This window comes from Montipora capricornis, chromosome 9 (assembly GCF_036669925.1).
Source record: "Montipora capricornis isolate CH-2021 chromosome 9, ASM3666992v2, whole genome shotgun sequence".
NCBI lineage: Eukaryota > Metazoa > Cnidaria > Anthozoa > Scleractinia > Acroporidae > Montipora > Montipora capricornis.
In genome coordinates this window covers 10,953,683-10,973,682 of record NC_090891.1, presented here as the reverse complement: position 1 = coordinate 10,973,682, position 20,000 = coordinate 10,953,683, and the positions used below count along the sequence as shown (strand labels likewise).

Sequence of the window (20,000 nt, the reverse complement as noted above, 5' to 3'; positions counted from 1 at the left end):
ATGTATTCTTTTGTTTATGTGCTAATGAGACTCACTAGCCTCGCTCTCAAGCAAGCTTCCAATTGTATTTTGTCCATGCAAACGAGGCTAGTGAGGCTAATTAGCACATAAACAAAAGAATATATTTTTGGCCGCCATTTATGTATCCGGTCTATTGTGTTCTCTAGCACATCAACATTTTGGTGCATCAATTTGAAAAAATCATGATTATTTTGTTTTTCATAACTTTGATGTTTAAGCTCGTTTCATGTTACAGTAAAGTGCGTGCTTTAGCGGTTGGTGACCACTTTTTCGCTATTTCGAAAAATAATTAATGAAGAAAACAAGTTGTTTTTAATCTGGACATTTCATCAGTATCTACTAAACAGAACATTACATGACTGCGTGGGGATATGGATTTTGTCTTCAAGAGCTGACAGTATCTAGCGGACTCGACTTGAATGAAAAGGAGAGTGAGCTGAACTCAGAAATGTCTTACTATTTACTATCGTCACCTCATGTCGTTTCCCGTACTTCGTAGCCAGCAATAGAAAGGTATCAGCTAAACAAAACTGGGGCATGACCACTTGTTCCAACATCACAGGGCGTGAGCTATGAACTGCCAGAACATAATTTGGAAAAATGTCCTCATTGACGAAAGATGCTCCAGCCACTTCGTTTCTCTGTGCTTCGAATGATTGCCAATGATTGAAAGCTGAACAAACTAAAGAAAAGGATTGAAAAATGAGAACGTGAAACAAGCGTGTTAATTCCTTTAAAGTCAATTGAATGCCGTATGTCATATGGAACCCAAATATAAAGAGGTAAATCATACTTTGAAAAGACCTCTTTCTTATGGAAAAATATGCGGACCTGGCTGTACCTCGTTTGTTGTGAAACCATTTTGGCTTCCTTTTGAGTCTGCGTTTTTTTGGTCAGCGCCAGGAACACATACTCTGGCCACAACCAAAGCAGGAAATAGTATGGATTTGTGATTGCTCGCACAGCTCGCTTTTGTAAATAGTGGTCTTAAAGATAAGTAAAAACGCGTCCTGAATAAAGTACAATTGATTTAGCGATTTGTTTACATACAACGTTTATATGATATTCCATGTAAGATGTTCATCTAGATACACCCCAAGAAATTTAGTTACATTGCTTTGTATTGGAGATTGACCTCCGAAAGAGAGAGAGCAACTGTGGTTGAATTTCTTCTGACTCGGAAAAAAAAATAACATGAGTTACTTATTGATGTTAATTGAAAGCTTCAGTTGTTACATCTTAACCAAACGTCAACATTTTGAAATTCACTATTTAGCAAATTCTTCAAGTAGTTGGGATTACAGTGAGAAAAAAACGATACTCGTGTAGAGGCTCTATTAAATTGGAAGCTTTAGGAAGATCATTTATGAACAATATAAAGAACAAAGAACATAAGATAGATCCTTGAGGAACTCTATACTTTATGGTCTGAACTCAACACGTTTGGTTGCTTTGAACGAATTGTTGGCCGCAAGAAAAGTAGCTTTTTATCCACTGCAGAGCTACATCACAGATACCACAGTGCTGCAACTTGAATAGGCCAGTTTTGTATTTTAACGGTTGGACTGGACCTAGCATGAAGTTGAGGCTAATGCGGGCAAATTAGTTTGCATTTGAAAAGATTTGCCCGCATTAGCCTCCATTCCATGCTAGATCCAGTCCAGCCGTGAGAATTCGAAAATGGTCAAGAGTGTCCAAAGCTTTGGAGAGATCTAAGAAAACGCCTACAGTAGTTTCACGTTGGTCAATTGCCGAAGAGATTCTATTTATTAGATGGATTTGAGCATGGGACCTTGAATGGTTTTTTTCGAAATACAAACTGAAAGCGGTATAATACATTAAATTGCTTTACAAATTCTGTAGGGCGATTGTGCATTACGTTTTGAAAAAAAATTGAAAAGTTGGGCAGCTTTGAAATAGGTCTATAGAGTAGAAGAAGACTAGGATCGTCTGCTATAATAAACAGGAATCACTTTAGCAATTTTCAGTTTATCAGGGAAAATGCCTTTTTGTAAAAAGAAATTTATGATATTTGCCAAAGGTGCAAAAATCAAGTGAAATGAGTGTTTAATTACACACGTTGAAATATTGTCAAACCCCGGAGCTGTACTCGAGGCAAACATGCCACAAATGCTTTCCAGTTCGCTGGTGTCGGTAGGTTTAAGGGTAACAGGAGGATGATCACTATCACCAAGAAAAGAAGAATTTACATCCCATATTAGTAAAGTATTTACAAAATTTATCTGCAAGTTCCACAGGATCTGTTATCATTTTACCCTCACATTTAAATGATGGAAGGAAAGGTGATTTGATTTATGCTGATTCATAACCTCGTTAAGCAATTTCCATGTCGTTCAAAGGTCATCTTTGACGCTCTCTAACTTAGTATCATAGTATTTACGTTTTGCAATACGAATTAAATGGTTCAGTTTATTTTTGTGGGTTTTAGACGTACATGTACACTAACTGGATGATCTAAGAAATCTGGTGAATTTTTTGTATAATCTGATTTTCTTATTGATAGATTTCAAAAGTCAAGGGCAGAGCCAAGAAGAGCTGTACTTGTTTGGTAGCTTGCCCTTCATGACCTTTAAAGGGAAGCAGGCACTCTGGAGTATTCATTTACAAAGATATTATAAGCCACATTGGGATCTTCATCAAGAAATGAGGACCAGTTTGTGTTTGAAACGTTTTTGGTTAATTTATGCAGATTTTTGCCAGTAAGTAAGTAAGTACTTTATTTTCTCCATCGCGCGTCAAGGTTTTGCCAGAAAAATAAGCGAAAACCGGTACCTAATCAGATAAATCGTTTAGGACAATACCACTTAAAACACTTTGTGAAAGATTGTTAGTGAATATATTATTGATTAGAGTTGCAGAGTAAGAGGTGAGGCACGTTGGATTGGAGATTTGAGGAATAAATGCATGCAAAAATAACGTGTGAACAAATGAAGGCAGTATTTTGATTCGATGACCTATACACACATCCAGTAATGATTTTTTTTCCCATAGGGAACTGTAATTTCCACGAAAAAATACTTGATTGTCTCCAGATCTGACAATTTGCATTTTTTAAGGAGTTTATATTGAAGGTCGTTTGGCAAATAACTGCCTATTACGCCGCCTGTTTTTGATTTGTGACGGTTTGAGACAAAATTATAACCAGTGATGTCAACCAGATCTGCAATGCAATTTGCCAGCCACGTTTCTGAAAAACTCATCACAGATAATGGTTTTTTTATTTAACTTCTAAGCATTAATTCAATAGACCTTTTTCGCTTGTACATTTTGTTTCCAATACAGGTCATGTGATAATACTCAGGAGGTTTGGTCCTTTGTTTTGTTCATCTAAAAGAGTGCATGCAAGCACGAATATGTCTGCATGCACTTTTTAATGAAAAGGGACCAAACCTCCTGAGTATTATCGCATGACCTGGGAAAACAAAATGTACAAGCGAAAAAGGTCTATTGGTCAATATGTTTTAGCAAGCTACGCAAATTTAAGTGCATAAAGGAGAAATTTGTTTTGTCGCTTAATAAGGAAGCCACTCGATTACAATTGTTGAAAGAAAACTTCCTGGGGGAGAAGGGAAATACCTTCAACACTAAATTCGTTGACCCTCTGTGTTTATTTCGGGAACTTGACCTACAGTGTTCTCACACAGGCTGACTGATAGAATCCCTTTAACTAGGCTAAAAAGTTTTCTTTTACAGCTACCAGAACCTGCCCTGTCAAGCTCGTGTCAATCGGCGTCAGTAACACGTCAGTACCACGTTAACATCATTAACTTTAAGCTTTTTCCTTTACAAAATCGTTTTTAGGCCAGATTCTCTCATACTTGCGGGAAGAAAAAGTCGGTGCAATTCAGGAAACATAAATATAAAAAGAAGTATAAGGAAAAAAATTGCAGAATAAAAACCGTACCTAATAGTGGATTCACAGAGAAAATCGACGTCTGAGGTTGTTACATAACAGAAGTTAAACAAAGGACTACACGGAGAGGCGGACGGGCTTAAGGCTCGGCCCGATACATAAATTATCAAACGCAGGCGGCAAAAGTGCTTTGCCAGGGCAGCCGTACGATTCCCACTTGTACCAATTTACCATAATAAACCTGCGTAAAAGCCTTTGATTTATACATAAAAGGAAACCGCACATGAAAGAGAACAGCTTATCTGTCATGAATCCGACCTGGAACTGCAATGACAGGCCAGAGAAACCAGAGAAGAAGTGAAGGCGAGTTATATCTAGGAAATACGGAAAAATAACATTCTCGAATAACACACAAGTGGTAAGACCAGAAACAACGGTGACTAACACCGAAAAACGTACGAAAATATTCTTAATGAGAAACGTAGTTGGCCTGGCGTGCCAAACACGTTTCTCAAACATCTGCTCCAAACCAAATTCATGACACTAGGAGAAAACATGCTTTAATCATGGATACTAAAAAGCAAGTGGAACCTTAAGTTAGAAACTAGTTTCTCACAAGAGTGTCAATTAGCAATGTTTTACGGAAAGCGCCAGGAAACGTGTAACCAATAACCTTTTTTAATACCCCTTAATCCAGCATGAAAACACTAACCCATCCAAAAGAACTTAACATTAAAAGTGCCGCAACTTATGAGGCGAAACAATTTTGTTAAATGGTTTTATCCATAGTCGTCGTCAAACACCGAGGCCAAGCATTTTAATGAAATAATCGTAGCTACAATTTTTATCGTTACAGTTTTTATCGTTTAAGGAGGCTCGAAAGGGTTTCAACACTTAGCAGACACTCTCTTTTGATCGAATGACGCTTCAACACTGTATCACGTAACAGCAATGTTATGGTACCATATGAAAACTCGATTATTTCCAAACAAGATGTGATCATTATTGTGATGTAATAAATTATCTAGGCAAAGGCAAAGCCCGGCAAAAACACTCCTAATTTTGGATTTAGTTGCTCATCTCAAAAACGAACTAGGTGAGCCCACTTTTTTATTGCTGAAACGTGATTAGAAGGCCACAACGAAACTTTCGGCAAAGTTTAAACAAATTCTGTCCAGCGGATTCAGAGCCATACGAAACATCGATTATTTCCAAACAAGATGTGATCATTATTGTGATGTAATAAATTATCTCGGCGAAGGCAAAGCCCAGCAAAAACACCCCTAATTTTGGATTTAGTTGCTCATATCTCAAAAACGAACTAGGTGAGCCCACTTTTTTATTGCTGAAACGTGATTAGAAGGCCACAATGAAACTTTCGGCAAAGTTTAAACAAATTCTGTCCAGCGGATTCAGAGCCACCTTTAACAAAAAAAAAAAATAACAGAATTAAGGTGGCTCTGAATCTGCAAGGCAGAACTTTGCAGAAAGTTTTATATTGCCCTTATTACTTTTCAGAAATAAAAAATTGGGATCACAGAGGTCGTTTTTGAGATATACGCAACTAAAGACAAAATAAAGCGCGTTTTTACAGGGCTTGCCCGTTGCCACGGTGACACATTACATCACAATAATGACTGCAGCAATAATCTGTGTTTCACTTGGTACCACAATATTGCTAATACATAATACAACGTTGTGGTGCCGATCCTTCTAATAAGAGCGTCACTTGGAAGCGTTGAAACTGGTTTGAGCCACCTTAACACAATGTATTTAGATCATCCTCAACCATGCAACTACTTGAGGGTAGACTACCAATAAAATTGAAGTCAGGGTTTAGATGACTGAAAAGTGAGTTAGATAACTCAGGTTGTTCTATAGGATTCAATAAGAGCGATTAAAGACGATTACCACCGAAGTTTAGAGGGCCATGGGATAACTCGTAGAGTGCTAGGTTAAAGGAACTATTATCAAAGTGACTAAAACATATTGAAACGTGCATTTGAATCTCTCTTGATCAATATTCTAACACATATGTTAGTCGTAACGCTATTGTGTGTGCATGTGCGACAGACTTGTGACAAAAAAAACTATAAAATACAAATAAAAGGGAAAGAAAGGTCCCCTATGCGACTCGACTGCCATAATAGTGGCACTTCCTTTGAATCGGGGGGAGGGGGGGGAGGGGGAGAGTCTTCGGTTTGCTGCAGATAAATGATAAAGTTGTTGGACCAGCAGAACTTGAAGCCATTTCTCTTTTGAGTATCTACCAAGAGTTACTGAAGCTGCAGTGTATGGTTGTCAGATAGCCTGACGTTTTCCAAGGAGTAGTTCAGAGGACGGTAATGTGATCGAAGCGGCCAACACTTTTCAAGCTTCCTTTCTTGCATTCATAACTTGTTCTTTCATAATTCTTCTCATGAATTTGCAAACAGCTGCTCAAGGGCCAGAGGTGGCATTTCTAGTAGGAACACGGTGGGCTATATCGATGTCTTGCTTGGAAATCTCAATAGCAACAGCTTTCTGCAACAGTTTTATGGAAGACCAATAATCTTGATATTGTACAGGAAACTATACCTTTGTAGTTGCTGAATGAAAATCTCCGATCTTTTTGACTCAAGACGACATCAAATTTAAGAATGACCAATGCTGTTTAAGCTTAATTGAAGATTCTGTTCGTAGACAGTCGTATCATTTTCCATAAAATTCCAAGGTGTTTAGGGACTCAGAGTCTGTGATGGAACGAGAAGGTTGTTCGCCGCCATTACTGGAGGCTTGCGGATCGTGTCGTTTGATGGACTGCTGCAGCTCTTCGAATTGCGCTTAAGGGCACCGATTTGATCCTTGAGGCTGTCATTTTCCTTTTTTTTAAGAGCCTACTGTCACATTAGACATGGCTAATAGTAATATTAAATCAACAAGTCAAGAACTAGGGCGGAGTAATCGACGATGCGTCCACAAAGCCCTGCAACCACACTATTTTTTTTGGCGCTGGAACTCGCTGCACGTAAAAGTCAAGGTTATGCACAATTACAAATGCCAAAAGTTTAAAAGTTGTCATCATGTTGTTGATTGAACCATGTATACCGTTAAATAAGATGTCATTAGAAAATTGTTTGTAATGTCTATAAAGCTCACTTCTTGTCTGTGAGCGTCACGTAACTTCTTAAAAGAGGGAGACAAGTTACGCTTTAGAAAAACGATAATCAGCTCAATTTGCTTTCAGTTTATGACAAGGAACCACCAGTTGTTTCCTGTTTCACGTAAACGTGATGCTAATTGTCTCTACTAACTATGTACTTCCTAATACAGCTGCTAGAACAAGGTGCCAAGGGCCGATTTCTACCAATGTTGCCTTCTCTGGTTAATAGAGTAGGCTGGCATCCAACTGAAACACTCATGATGTTTATAGCCCTTCAGCATTCAGAGATTGTCTCTTTGTTCAGTTCTGTAAGTTTTCAGGGTCTAAAATCACAGGAAAATGTCTCCCACCGAGGGTTTTTCCCGTGAAATGGTAGCTTGAGAAAAAATTCTAGCAACCCAAGTTCGTAATCGAGGGCCCGGTTGTTCGAAAGTCGATTAACTTAATCCAGGATTGGCGTAAACTTTTGGTTTCCTTTTTTCAACTTTTGGGTGAAAGTTTCTTTAGCTAATTTTTGGTTTTTAAGAATGGCTTCCTCTCAACTAACATTTTTCCGAAAATCAGCGTTTAACAACATTTGGGAGCACAGAAATGAACTCCTCGGTTAATTCTTAATCTGGACTTAGCGTTAAACGGCTTTTGAACAACCAGGCCCACGAGTATCTTCATTTTTCAAGCTGTGTATACATACCAATCATGTAAGTTCCTTCTTCCAAGATGGCATTACATGAGACATTGCTCTTTACTTGACGCTTACTATGAAAGACTAGTGAGAGTGGCCTAGGACTGGACGTGCCCGATGAAGTGCGACATACGATGATTGACAGGTCAAGAAGTGACTTCACACTTTCAGCCATTCCCCTATCAAATAAAGTAGTCCTTAAACCTTTTTAAAAATTAAAAGTCATTTTTGTGGTACGAGCTATTGCTGTTGCCTCAGTAAAATCATGAAGATTGGATCCCTAAATATTTACTTCCTCGTTTACACGTATATGCAGGGCAATAATAAACACTTAATGACTGGTCCCTCGGGAAACAGTTCATTTTGTTTCCCGAGAATCTCAATGTTTCCCCGAGGCGCAGCCGAGGGAAACATTGAGATTCGAGGGAAACAAAATGAACTGTTTCCTGAGGGACCAGTCATTAACTGATTTGTTATATAGCAAAACAAATGGGTCAAACATTTTGAAAGAAGCGCCCAGATTCCAGCGACAACATCAGGCCACCTTCAACTGCACGCTCTGATCACGTGCAACAGCGGTCAACATTTGGCAGGTAACAGTGAACTGTTCCCCGTTTGACGTAATAGTTTTCGCAATGTTGCCCGCTCATGGCATTTGGCGGTAAACAGTTTCATTGTTAAATGCCATGTGACCATGAACTAGCCAATGAATGGGCGCGCTGTAGCAGGAAAAACTCCAGCTATATAACAATAAAATATAGTAAAATGTAAAGTAGTTACAATAAAACAAGAGTGGATCTATTTTCAAGGGCACCGAGGTAAAGTTGACCTCCTTCAGCAAAAAAATCCGATTTCGATGGAGCAAGTCCAGTATTCGGTCGAAAAACTCTGAGCACATACAGTGTACAATGTAACATAGTTGAAAAACTAATTTATGCACGTTGTCTTGCCCGCAAAATGTCACTAAATCGTACGTGACCTTTGTGAATGCTTCCAGCAACATATAAAGATGAATTTGGCATGTCTTTTTTTTTCCAATACGAACTCTTACCTTGCACTTTCCATGCATGAGGTCCTAGCGACAGCGCACGCATTGGAATTATGTTATGGGTATTATAGGGCATGTGCAAAATCATAGTGACTAAGGAAATTTCCTCAAATCGACATCAAGTTGTCAAGAGTATGGTGACAAAGGGATCCCATCTTCCAAGCCAAATTTAGTCTTAAGGTTAGGGCTATAGTCTTGTTTCAAAAGTCGTGAATTGGATTAATTGAGCAGTTCGAGCTAGTGACCTTGAAAACTTCTATTGCTTTTATCGCCAATACAGTTGCTCTTGGCCGTAAAAGGGTTTGCCTGGCCATGACGGTCGTTATCATATCCAACACTATTACTTGCCTGTTTGCCCAGCATCTACTCGCAGCAATTGACTTGCCATTTGCAACTTCTAGTTATTGGTATTACTGATACTGATTAAGAAATAGGTTATTCTTTTAGCACAAGACACACCTCGTTCCTTCTTGACATAAACACAAATCAACTTCAGTGGTAGAAAACACAGTCACCAAAGCGACTTTAGCTGGTGAACCAGCAAAAGCTGGGAAACAGCCATTTACACGAGCCTCTGCCCAATCATCTCTGATTTTACAGACATCTACACTGTCAAAGTACCTATAAACAAAAAAGAAATGGATTGTGAGGGATTTGGCCAAGCAGGGCTCGAAATTGCGACCAATACAGTCGCATTTGCGACTAAATTTTTCCCTTTGCGACTAAAATATCTGGAGAAGTCGCAAATTTGCGACTTGTTGTCACCTTCGTTCTTTCGAAACAAAAGGGTTAGCAGTTGCCACTTTGCTGCTACTTTTGATAAAATAAACAAATAAATAAATAAATGACAAAATTATTTTGTTTCTTGCTGTGAATTTTCTCTGAAGGTAGCGTAATTGTATAGTAATTTAGCTGCGATGTTACGTGCAAAGCTCCATTCCTTCGATCATTCGCCATTTTCAGCAGTTTCTTTTCACACAAGTACGGGCTCATATTTTTCTGCTAAACCGCTGACAACACAATGCAGCGCGACCATTTTGCGACTAAAATTTGCGAAATTGCGACTAAATTTTCGTATCTTGTCGCAAAATGCGACTGGATTTTTTCGTTAATTTCGAGCCCTGCCAAGACAGTTTCTTTTCTTTTTGCCCAGTTTCCTTTTCAACAAACAATAGAAAACCAGGAAATATTTGTTTGAGGTCTTTTTTTCAAGCTATTGATGTAATCCATTGCAGATAATGTTTGTATACTTCGGAAGACAATGTTTATGGCAGAGGCCTTGAGCAGTGATGAAAAACTGTCAGCAACCTTCCTTCGAGTAAAAAAAAAAACTCAGGGGGGACACAAGAGCCCTTACAGTGTACAGCGTTTTCACTCAGGTGATCAGTAACCTTGCTTTTCCACCGAAACAAAAGAAAACGTTTGCATGATAATATAGCTCAATTCCCGGAGGTTTAGTTAGGGACACCAACATGGCCGCCGTGACGTCATACACAAACGCTCTATTACCAAAATGAATGAAGAAAGTAAACTATTATTTCTTGCAGACTTAACTGAATAGAGTGTAATGTAAAGTGCTACTTTTGTACCCCATATGAACCATGTGTGTTAGCCCTACTGATGGAAATGGGCCCACACAAGGACAGAGAAAATCTCTGACCAGGTGAGATCACCGCTGCTCTACCGACTGAGCTACAAGGTCAGACAGGAGCAGGCCGTGGGAACTCAAGATGTTAAAGTCACGGCGATGAACATGTACAAGTACAAGGAAGGGTTACGTTTTCACAAACGTTGGCCGTGTAGCACCTTATATTTCAACAGACTTAAATGATTAGAGTGTAATGTAAAGTGCTAGTTTTGTACCCCATATGGACGTTTGTAAATGCGTTTGTAAAAACGTAACTCTTCCTATTATTTCTTGCATTGCGTTCTGATGTACCGTACGGATATAATGATTTGATTGATGCAATTAACTTTACAACCAATCCTTTCCATATACAAAAGATCAGACCTGTTCCCGCCACACTCACTTCATGAAGTCCTCAAGGGACAACCAAAATACTCCTTCCTCAGACCCAAGGGCCATGAGTTCATATCGCAGCTCAGGGGTCCACAGAGGAGATGCGTCAGACCAATCGCCTGTCCATGAAAAGCGACCCCAGGGATTGCGAAGACGAAGCAGCCTATAGAACAATGTATGTAAGTGAAGAAATGCTGATACTGTTAAACGGTAATATGCAATACAGCAGTAAATCGAGGCTTGACGTCTTGGAATATGTTAACACACTACAGTTTTATCTCTTTCGATGTTGATATCGATAAGACGCCTTGAACCCTACCATGTATAGGAATAGTGGATTTCTGCTTTGTACTGTATCTGGCGATAATTTATTTCAAAATGGCAATAACTACAAGAAGTAACTTTCCAAGCTATAACCCAAAGGAAGGAAAGAAAATAAAGTGCGGATAATAGAAAAAACAACAACACTAACACTTTCAATTCACACACAATTTTAAATAATTGTTCGTAAATGGCTTAAAGGAAGCTGATGCTTTTAATCATCTTTCATTTCAAAGAATCCTTTCAGAGGAACACATGCCCAACAATTTGACCTGCTATCGACTGGTGTTACGTTTCTTGGCTGACTTTGCAAAAGCACTAATACGGCCAAGGCCATAGCTTCGAATCCTGTGGAAGAACCTGGCTTTTCACGGGCTTCTCAATGATAAGTGCAGCAATTGTCCAGTCAAATGGGAGGATCATCATTCCTTTATTTCAGATGTAAGGGTTGACGTGGAAATTGAAAACTCATGGCGAAAAAGGATGATTGCCCAAAATACGTACGAGTGCTTTCATGGATGTTCTGAGAATCATCAGAAATTATCTTTAAAAAGAAAAGTGTACATGTACCTAATACCATGAACATCCTTAACATCGAGCACTGAGTAGGCATGGTGAGTTTGAAGACCAACCACAGTATAAGCAGGTTCTTCATCTGGTTCTGTATCTCCCCCACAAGACGCCCCCATCAGAAACCTGGCATATGTTAAGACATGAGTGAAAGGTACCGCTAAAGTTTGAAATTCGCCTTTTTCGTGTACTTGAATAAATCTATACGAAATGAAATACAGAAAACCTTTCAACAGAAAACCAACAGAAATTCAAAAGATGCAATGACGAAAATATAACATTCAACAACACCTGTGCGGCAATCCGGATTGACATGCAGAAAACTATTTGATGACATATAAACATGGTCGACTTTACATACAAACAAGACAAAACTTGAGAAAACGAACAAACAAAACTATGTAGGTTATGCAACAAGAGCAGTATTACAAAGAGGAAACAAATGGAACGAAAAACCAAACCACAGCTACTCGGAAACAAAATAGATTTGAGAAACAAACAAAAAAAGTGAAAAATTTGTGGCTACAGGTACAATGGTGCTGATAAACAGTGGGAGGAATGGGATTGAGGAAAATTGCAAAGCCAAATATAATTGGTCAGTAGGTAGTAGAGTAGATTGCGAACAGTCGATTTCATTCCACTACGTATCCATTAATTAATGGAGTAAATCGTCTGGCGTTAGACAGAGTCAGATACTAAGTATGGCCGATTGGGAGTCAAAGGGTTACTACGGGACAGCAAATGTGCCACGGCGCCGCCGACCAAGTATCGTCGCATCATGGTCTTGCCCCGCTTTCCTACTCGTTCAAGCTATTTCAAATAGAAATCAGCTATAGCGTAAAATCATCAATCCAAGGCAAAGAATACGACTGTTTCGCATTCTACTGTCTTGATGCTCTATGGCATACCCAGCAGTTCTGCAGCTAAGTAACTGTGCCCAGATCATGTCCTTGTCTATAACCTCTGAATCATTTGCTGGGTTTCGAGCCGCTGTGCAAAAATAGAAATAAAATTGCATCTTATCATGGTCGTTGACAATAATATTCTTACCTGATTCGCACAACAGCCTGCCGCAAATTATTTTACTTTAAGGTGGCTTACTACAGTTTTCCGAAGAAAAACATCAAGATTTTGAAATCTGTGAAATTAACGCAGCAGGGTGTCCCTTCTGAAGTGTTAGTCACTGCAATTTATGTAAAATGTAATTTTTCCTAACAAATAAATGCAAATCAGGGGAAAAAGCTAAATATGGTGACCGAGCTCCTAGAAAGGGGGGGGGGGGGGGGGGGGGGGAAGGGGGGCATTTCAAAGGCCTTTTTTCTCAAAAACTAGCCGTACGACCTCACCTTAAGATTTCAGGATTTCCTAAGTGATAAAATAATAATCATATATAGAAATAGATAGTTTAATCTGTCAGACTGGTTTCTCACAAATGGCAAAAACGTTGATTTTCGTCTCTTGGGATAATAACTGAAACGCTGTTTGATAGATCTAGTGAGAAAATGTTGACAGTACAACTGTTTTGTCTTTATATCGTATGCTAATTCCGAAAATTTTAACCCTGGTCGTACAGCTACAATCCTAGACAAAAGTAGTTGGGAAAGTTATATAAATGAACCCCACCAGAGCTGTATTTCAACCCGCTTCTGTTAAGGTGCAAAAAAACTTTCTCCTTCTGTTATTAAGCCCCCCTCCCCTCTATTCAATGTTGGAAGGTAACACTACAATTTCCTACGAAAAGCATTTAGTTTTGCACAACATTGAATCAGGGGGGTGGGGAGAGAAGCAAAGAAGACGTCAAAAGTGGTAACCTTCCCAACAGTTTTGTCTATGATTGTATGAGAGTAGGAAATCTACTTTGAAGGCTTATAACTTTCGCAGTATTTAACATGCGGCTTACATTTCTCATTCTGGAAATGTTCTTGTAATGTACTTTCCAATACATAAACAAAAATGCACATTACCGAATTTTGCTTAAAATCATTGATTTATGATTTGGATTTCGGACTGACGTGACACCCCATAGCGTTACTCCAAAACCCATTCGATTGGGAACATGTTAACTAAAAAATGACATAAAAAATATATTTTTGTTGTTTGATGTTTCATATCCGTTAAAAGAAAGCTTACTTTTTTGGAAGACGTTGAAAGAATGCCCAAAACTGATTTATTTTAATCAATATAGCAAGAAATGGCCCGGGAGCATTCACTCAAGCATGATATTAAACGTTCTGTATAACTGTCCTTGTGTCAATTACCCAAGTGTAAGTTTTTTACTATAAGTATATAAAATATTTGAAATACGTGAAAGATATAGGAACAACATATAAACGGTCACAGTAAAAAGGAGGTTCACTGAGGTTTCAGTTTTTCTAGAAAGAAGGGAATTTTCTTAGTTGCACGCGTACTGTAGCGTGTACGCGTTCATAACGACTGTGACATCAGTTATGAAACTTCTCGAATAATGCGTTTCTCAACGCCTAGAAATTAGTTACCTATATAGCAGATTTTTGCTTGTGCATAAAGTAATGATTTTGAATCACTTGCTTTTGAAATGGTATTTAAAGGCAGAATATCACCAGAGAAGAGAGCACTTTCAATATTTCTACACCGAGAATGTGGCCCGAGTGCATGCCCTCATTTTAATGAACAAAACAAAAGACCAAACCTCCGGAGTATTATCACATGATCTGTATTGGGAAAACAAAATGTACAAGCCGAAAAGGTCTATTGCCGAGAAATGCCACATTTCAGTTTCATCCGCCCAACGAATTTGCAAAGAAACATTTTGTACGAGAAAACAGCCGTGTCAGACAAGGAAAAGCGGTCGCCCAAGAAAGATTTCTCACCGCATGAAGTGCTTGTTGAAAAGAAATCTGAAAGAAACTAAGGCGGCAAGGCCTCGCGGTTACTGTTAGGAGATTGGTTTCTTATAGTGGATTAAGTCTGGAAAACGCAAGTATTAGTTCGTATTCCCGATGCTTAAATGAGATGGGGTTCTGGTTCTTACAGTCTCGAAAAAAAGGACTATTGAAAGAAAGTGACAAAAAAGAGCGTCTTCACTATGCAAGGAAAATGGAACGCTGGGAAAGAGATAATCCACTCTTTTGGATCAAAGAAGTAGCTTTCTACTTGGATGGTGTGTCCTTTGTATACAAAACGAACCCGATGAGTGCAGCATGACTCCAAAGGCAAGAGTTTGGCGCCGAAAAAGTGAGGTTCGAAAGATTTAGCCGGAGGAAAACGCCTCCACGTAATGGTGGCAATAGCTCATGGAAAAGGTGTGATTCTCAACGAGCCCTATGAAAAGATGAATGGTCAATTCTTTGCTAATTTCATTAGGTAACATTTTAATCTATGTTTTGGACGTGCAGGACCAAAACGAGATGGTATAAGCGTCTCTTCGTTATGGATAACGATCCAAGCCAGGTAAGCAAATTAGCAATGAATGCTTTAAGAGAAATTGAATGTGAATTTTGTAAGATACCTTCTCGTTCGCCGGACCCGAACCCATGTGAATCAATTTTGCACCTTGTAAAATACTCCCTAGATAATGAAGCCATTGAAAGAAGCATTAACAAAGAATCATTTGAGGACTTTCGAAGGAGAGTTTTTCGCAATCTTAATGAGATGGATACTGCTGTTATTGATAGGACAATAGAAAGTATGCCCACAAGAATTAAATTAATCATTCAAGGCAAGGGTCGGAGAACTAAGCATTAGATAGCATGTAATTGGTAAGATACCTTAGTCAATTTATCCTGTACATGTAGAACACAATTTTCAAATTGGCACGTTCATTTTTAAGTCACATTACAGAAGTAAATTGAAAGTGATTACTGGCGCTAGTAGGATGGACTGTCAATCATTGTCCTATTTTGGGAAAGGTAATCCACACGTATTTGAACATTACTCCATGACATTACTCCATCAGAAAATACGAGATATGTACCCAATGAATGTGATATTTTGCAACAATAACGTAGTTATATGTGAAGCATATTGGAATACGTACGATGTCTCTCTTATTATGGACAAAAGGTATTGAAACTCCTTATTTTCAACATTACTCCATTGAAACCATGTATTCATAAAGTTAATTAGATCTGTTATTTCAATTTAAGCCCTCTTTATGGAGTAATGTGATTTACCTAAAATAAAGCTAAAATGGCCATGAAACGTCCTATTACAATTTCCTTTAAAGCCCTTTACACTGCAGTTTATATATTTTATCTGTAGCTTGGCTTGAAAGGCATTCTTTTCGGCTTTGAAAAAGGAGTAATGTTGGGAGTCATGTTGGGAGTAATGTGAACTGTAAGTGATCGACGCGGGTGATCAAAATAAGATAAGCCAATACAATAGAAACATGACTCTAAGTCGAGGACGTATCTCCGTTGATGTTATCTAAAATAAGTTTAGAAAAACAGTGACCACATGGCGTCAACTGGAGTTGTTCTGATGGTGGAATTTGTCTCCAGAAATGGAAAAATCGCCACCTTACATTCATCATTTCGGTGTTCGCGTGGCAAACACTTCCTCCCTTTATGAAAACAATTGGCGCATCTGATGTTGCGAAGATGGGTGTATCTTTGCTTAGCTCAATGTCGCGTTTGGAGAAATTTTTTGGAGCGGGTAAATGAACTATATCTCCCTCTAACAACAGCAGCAAGTCAGCCCAGACTATAATGGATGGTTTCCAGTGAAAATCATTCAACATAATTATCTCAGCCTCTTCCGCCCCTACCCAGGCAAAAGTTCCCGTTGCGGGGTTGCAAAACGTGCCGTATATGGCCTTCAGTGGGGAGAGCATGAAGCTCTTACCGCAATTTGCAACACCGTGAATAAAAATATTACGGTACTTCCCCCTTCCTTTCTCTAACAATGTGAAGACCGCTTGAGCGAAAACACTGACGCAGGGTTTTCAAATTTAGCCGGCGCCCGGCGCAAGTCACCGGCTACTTCAAGCATTTGCGTCGGGTACTTTTCGTATTCCAAATTTTACTAACTACACAATTCTGTTTCACCAAATCATAATCTGATTTTTTCGAGGAAATAAATGAATGCGGACTGATGAACAGTGCGGCTATTACATATACCTTTTGATCTTCGAAGCGAGAGCTTTTTTTAGCGGGAAAGTCTGCTCGTGTTCACGGACTCTCATTTGAACGTGCATGTATCGGCGCAGCAGCAGATTTGTTCTCACGTGAAAGTTGCAACATGAAGCGGAGGCAGCAAACGATGTTGTCTTTTCTGTCAAGTGCGGAGAAGTCTCGAAGAGAAATAGGTAACAATAATTTTAGGAATAAGAGTTAACAAATATTACGTGTTGTTGCAGTTCACTGTTCTGAAAGTGACGATAAAACAATATGCCGAGGCTGAAACGACCACAGTATCTGTAGCTGTAGCGGCATCCGCGTGTTGAATGAGAAGGCAGTCTTTCTCGTGAAATGTTACTCATTATGGTCTTGACTGCACCAAATGTATTTTCAAGAAAAGACTGAAAGAAGTCATAACAAAAAAAGCCTTCAACAGCGCAAGTGTTTTGAAATTCAGACAAACGAAACTGCGAATTGCAGCGAATCGAGGTAGAAAGGAAACAAGACCGCTGACGTTGTTATGATAATACTTCATGTATGTAAAAGGAAATATATCAACGGAAGCCGCTTTATGGCAATATTTCGTTATTCCGTTGATTCATCTGCAGGCTGCTGTCATCACGATGAGATTGTGCTCCGGCTACTTCACAATTTCCTCCTGCTACTTTTTTTCAATTTGAAAACCCTGCTGACGCTAATCTCATTTCTGGTGAGGAGATGCACTGCCGCCCCATCCACTCGCCATTACATTCAGCTACGCATTCCCCTGTATAGTTGTCGTGCAGAAGTTCGATGCGGGTTTTCTTTGAGCGTTCAAATTTCTCTTCTGCAGTTGCCAATTTGTGTGCAACAGCCAGGCATTCATCAACTGCTTTTCCACCCCTGTTACATATAAATTGAGCAAGATCCGTTTTGCCTTCACGATTTTGTGACGCCGCAATGGACATTAGGTGCAGCCGTGATTTGACATTCTTAGCCTGAATGAACTGAGCCACCTCGTACATGGACATACCGCGCTTTCTTTTCTTGGAAACTCTAGCACTGCAAGCTGCTTTTCTTTTATTCCTGGAAATAGCATTCTCAGTTCTCGGTGGAGATATGTTTTGAAGGTCTGGGTGGCCCTCTGAGTGTACACAATCTCTATCTTCCTTTGTTGTGTATTTGTACGCTGAATAGGACGTGTTGTGATTGGAACTAAAATTGACCTTGATGCCGTAGCCGTCGTCCAAGAACTTGCGTACGTTCAGCCAACGAGCGCGTTTTTCAAGCTTCAATGCCATGTGATAATGCGAATGGCTCTCCGAGGCACCTGTATCAGCGTGTAATTCACGTGCTACAATCCACTGTATAACTTTTACACCAGCCATTTCCATCCAAGCCAACGAAACCATTTCGGCAAATACATCCCTAGTGGGAACTTTCTCCAAATCGGCTCTACTATATGTCAAAAGATACACAAGGCGCTGCTCTCGACTTCGCAAAGTGAAATTGACCTCCGCCATTCTAAGTGTTTAGTCCGTGAACTCCACCACTTTAACAATATATACTTTGCTTTCATTATCTATCATCTAGAATCCTCCCCTTTTTGTTAATTCGTGAAGGAATTGTCATCATTTTATTTGCTCTACAATTTCATATACAACAATACATCCTAAAGGATAATGATATGACAGTTAAAATTTCCTCTATTTATAACCAAGTGAATGCCTACAATTTATCCTAACATGGCAAAAAACATATAAATAAGCAATGACTGTGTTTGTTTTTTCACCGAAACTGTGAATGCTAGCAAAAAAAGTAGTATTTCCAATGACGGCCACAGCCAGAATTTTCAGACAATCCTAGACAAAAGTAGTTGGGAAAGTTATATAAATGAACCCCACCAGAGCTGTATTTCAACCCGCTTCTCTTAAGGCGCAAAAAAACACTTTCTCCTTCTGTTATTAAGCCCCCTCCCCTCTATTCAATGTTGGAAGGTAACACTACCATTTCCTACGAAAAACATTTAGTTTTGCACAACATTGAATCAGGGGGGTGGGGAGAGAAGCAAAGAAGACATCAAAAGTGGTAACCTTCCCAACAGTTTTGTCTATGATTGTAGGTTTTGAGAAAAAGGCCTTTTAAGTGTCTACTTTCCAGTCTCCCCTCCAGTAACTCGGTCACTATATTTACCATATTCTCCTAGTTTGCATTTCTTTTGTTTGGTAAAATTACATTTTTGCATCAATTGCTGTGTCCAACACTTCAGAAAAAACGTCCTGTTGCTTAAATTTCACAGATTCGAAATCTAGATCTTTTTTCTTCGGAAAAAGTGTTGTATAAGCCACCTTAAAGTGGTCACCTTGATTAGTTCGACATTCAGTGGCCTTGCCATGTAATTCACGAATTTAAAGAGATGCCAAACGTTAAATGACATTTGATGACAGACTTTGCAACACTGTTTGACAACTTGATTAATGGCTTTGTGGTACTTTAGAATTTTCAAAATTTGATTACACTGACTTTGCCTGGATCGAAAGAGTAACATTGTCTTTGGTGATTTTCAAGGAAAATTGCTGGCACAACTGCGCCAATTGAACCCTTTCAAAATTTAAAACATCATCAGGTGAAATGGTCGAGGGAATATGAAACAATTGCGTAATTTCAAATGATAGACACCATTAAAAATACTCCAAACACAAGAAATATTGCTGATAAATAATTACATGTACGGTACATTGTGTTTTGAAAAGCAATGACCCACTGATTTATCCTCGGGAGGGGAGGGAGGCAAACCTAAACAAAACTAATAAGGAGAATGTATCTGACCAAATTTCTGTGGTGAGATAACTTGTACACCATTCCAAGAAAGGAAGAAAATGAACACCATAGAGATTAAGTTTATCACCTACAAATGTAGAAGAGTCCCAATATCAAAATACAGTAAACCAAACTGTGGTGTAACATAAATTAAAACCTTAAGTATTATAACCATGCATGATAACATGCTTTGAGTGTATATTTGATGATGCTTACCGTGAAGCATGAAACTTTCGCAAGGGGAACCTGTCAATGTGGCCAAGCCCTCTATGCAGCGACCAGCATTGAGAGCCTGGTAACAACCATGAAGCTTTGCCATGGCTTTCTCAATCAGTGGTACCCAAAGTTGCCGCCTACGAGCCTGAAAAAAACAAGAGTGCGACAAGCATCACCATAACTCCCTTCTTGTAGTTGCAGGCAGGGAAGA

At 39.1% G+C, this 20,000-nt stretch overlaps 1 protein-coding gene across 2 annotated transcripts in view; it reads right to left on the bottom strand.

Annotated features, from left to right (window-relative positions):
- Positions 1–20,000, bottom strand: part of LOC138015520 (calpain-15-like) — a 52,152-nt gene that overhangs the window by 10,647 nt on the left and 21,505 nt on the right. The window contains exons 6-12 of one of the 2 annotated variants that reach the window (XM_068862583.1): positions 19,790–19,934; positions 12,587–12,668; positions 11,679–11,879; positions 10,798–10,950; positions 9,227–9,388; positions 7,729–7,898; positions 495–703 (exon numbers count right to left, since the gene is read on the bottom strand). In XM_068862583.1, coding sequence (XP_068718684.1) covers positions 495–703; positions 7,729–7,898; positions 9,227–9,388; positions 10,798–10,950; positions 11,679–11,879; positions 12,587–12,668; positions 19,790–19,934 — 1,122 coding nt within the window. The remainder of the gene's footprint in view (positions 1–494; positions 704–7,728; positions 7,899–9,226; positions 9,389–10,797; positions 10,951–11,678; positions 11,880–12,586; positions 12,669–19,789; positions 19,935–20,000) is intronic. The other variant, XM_068862584.1, reaches the window with a different exon arrangement.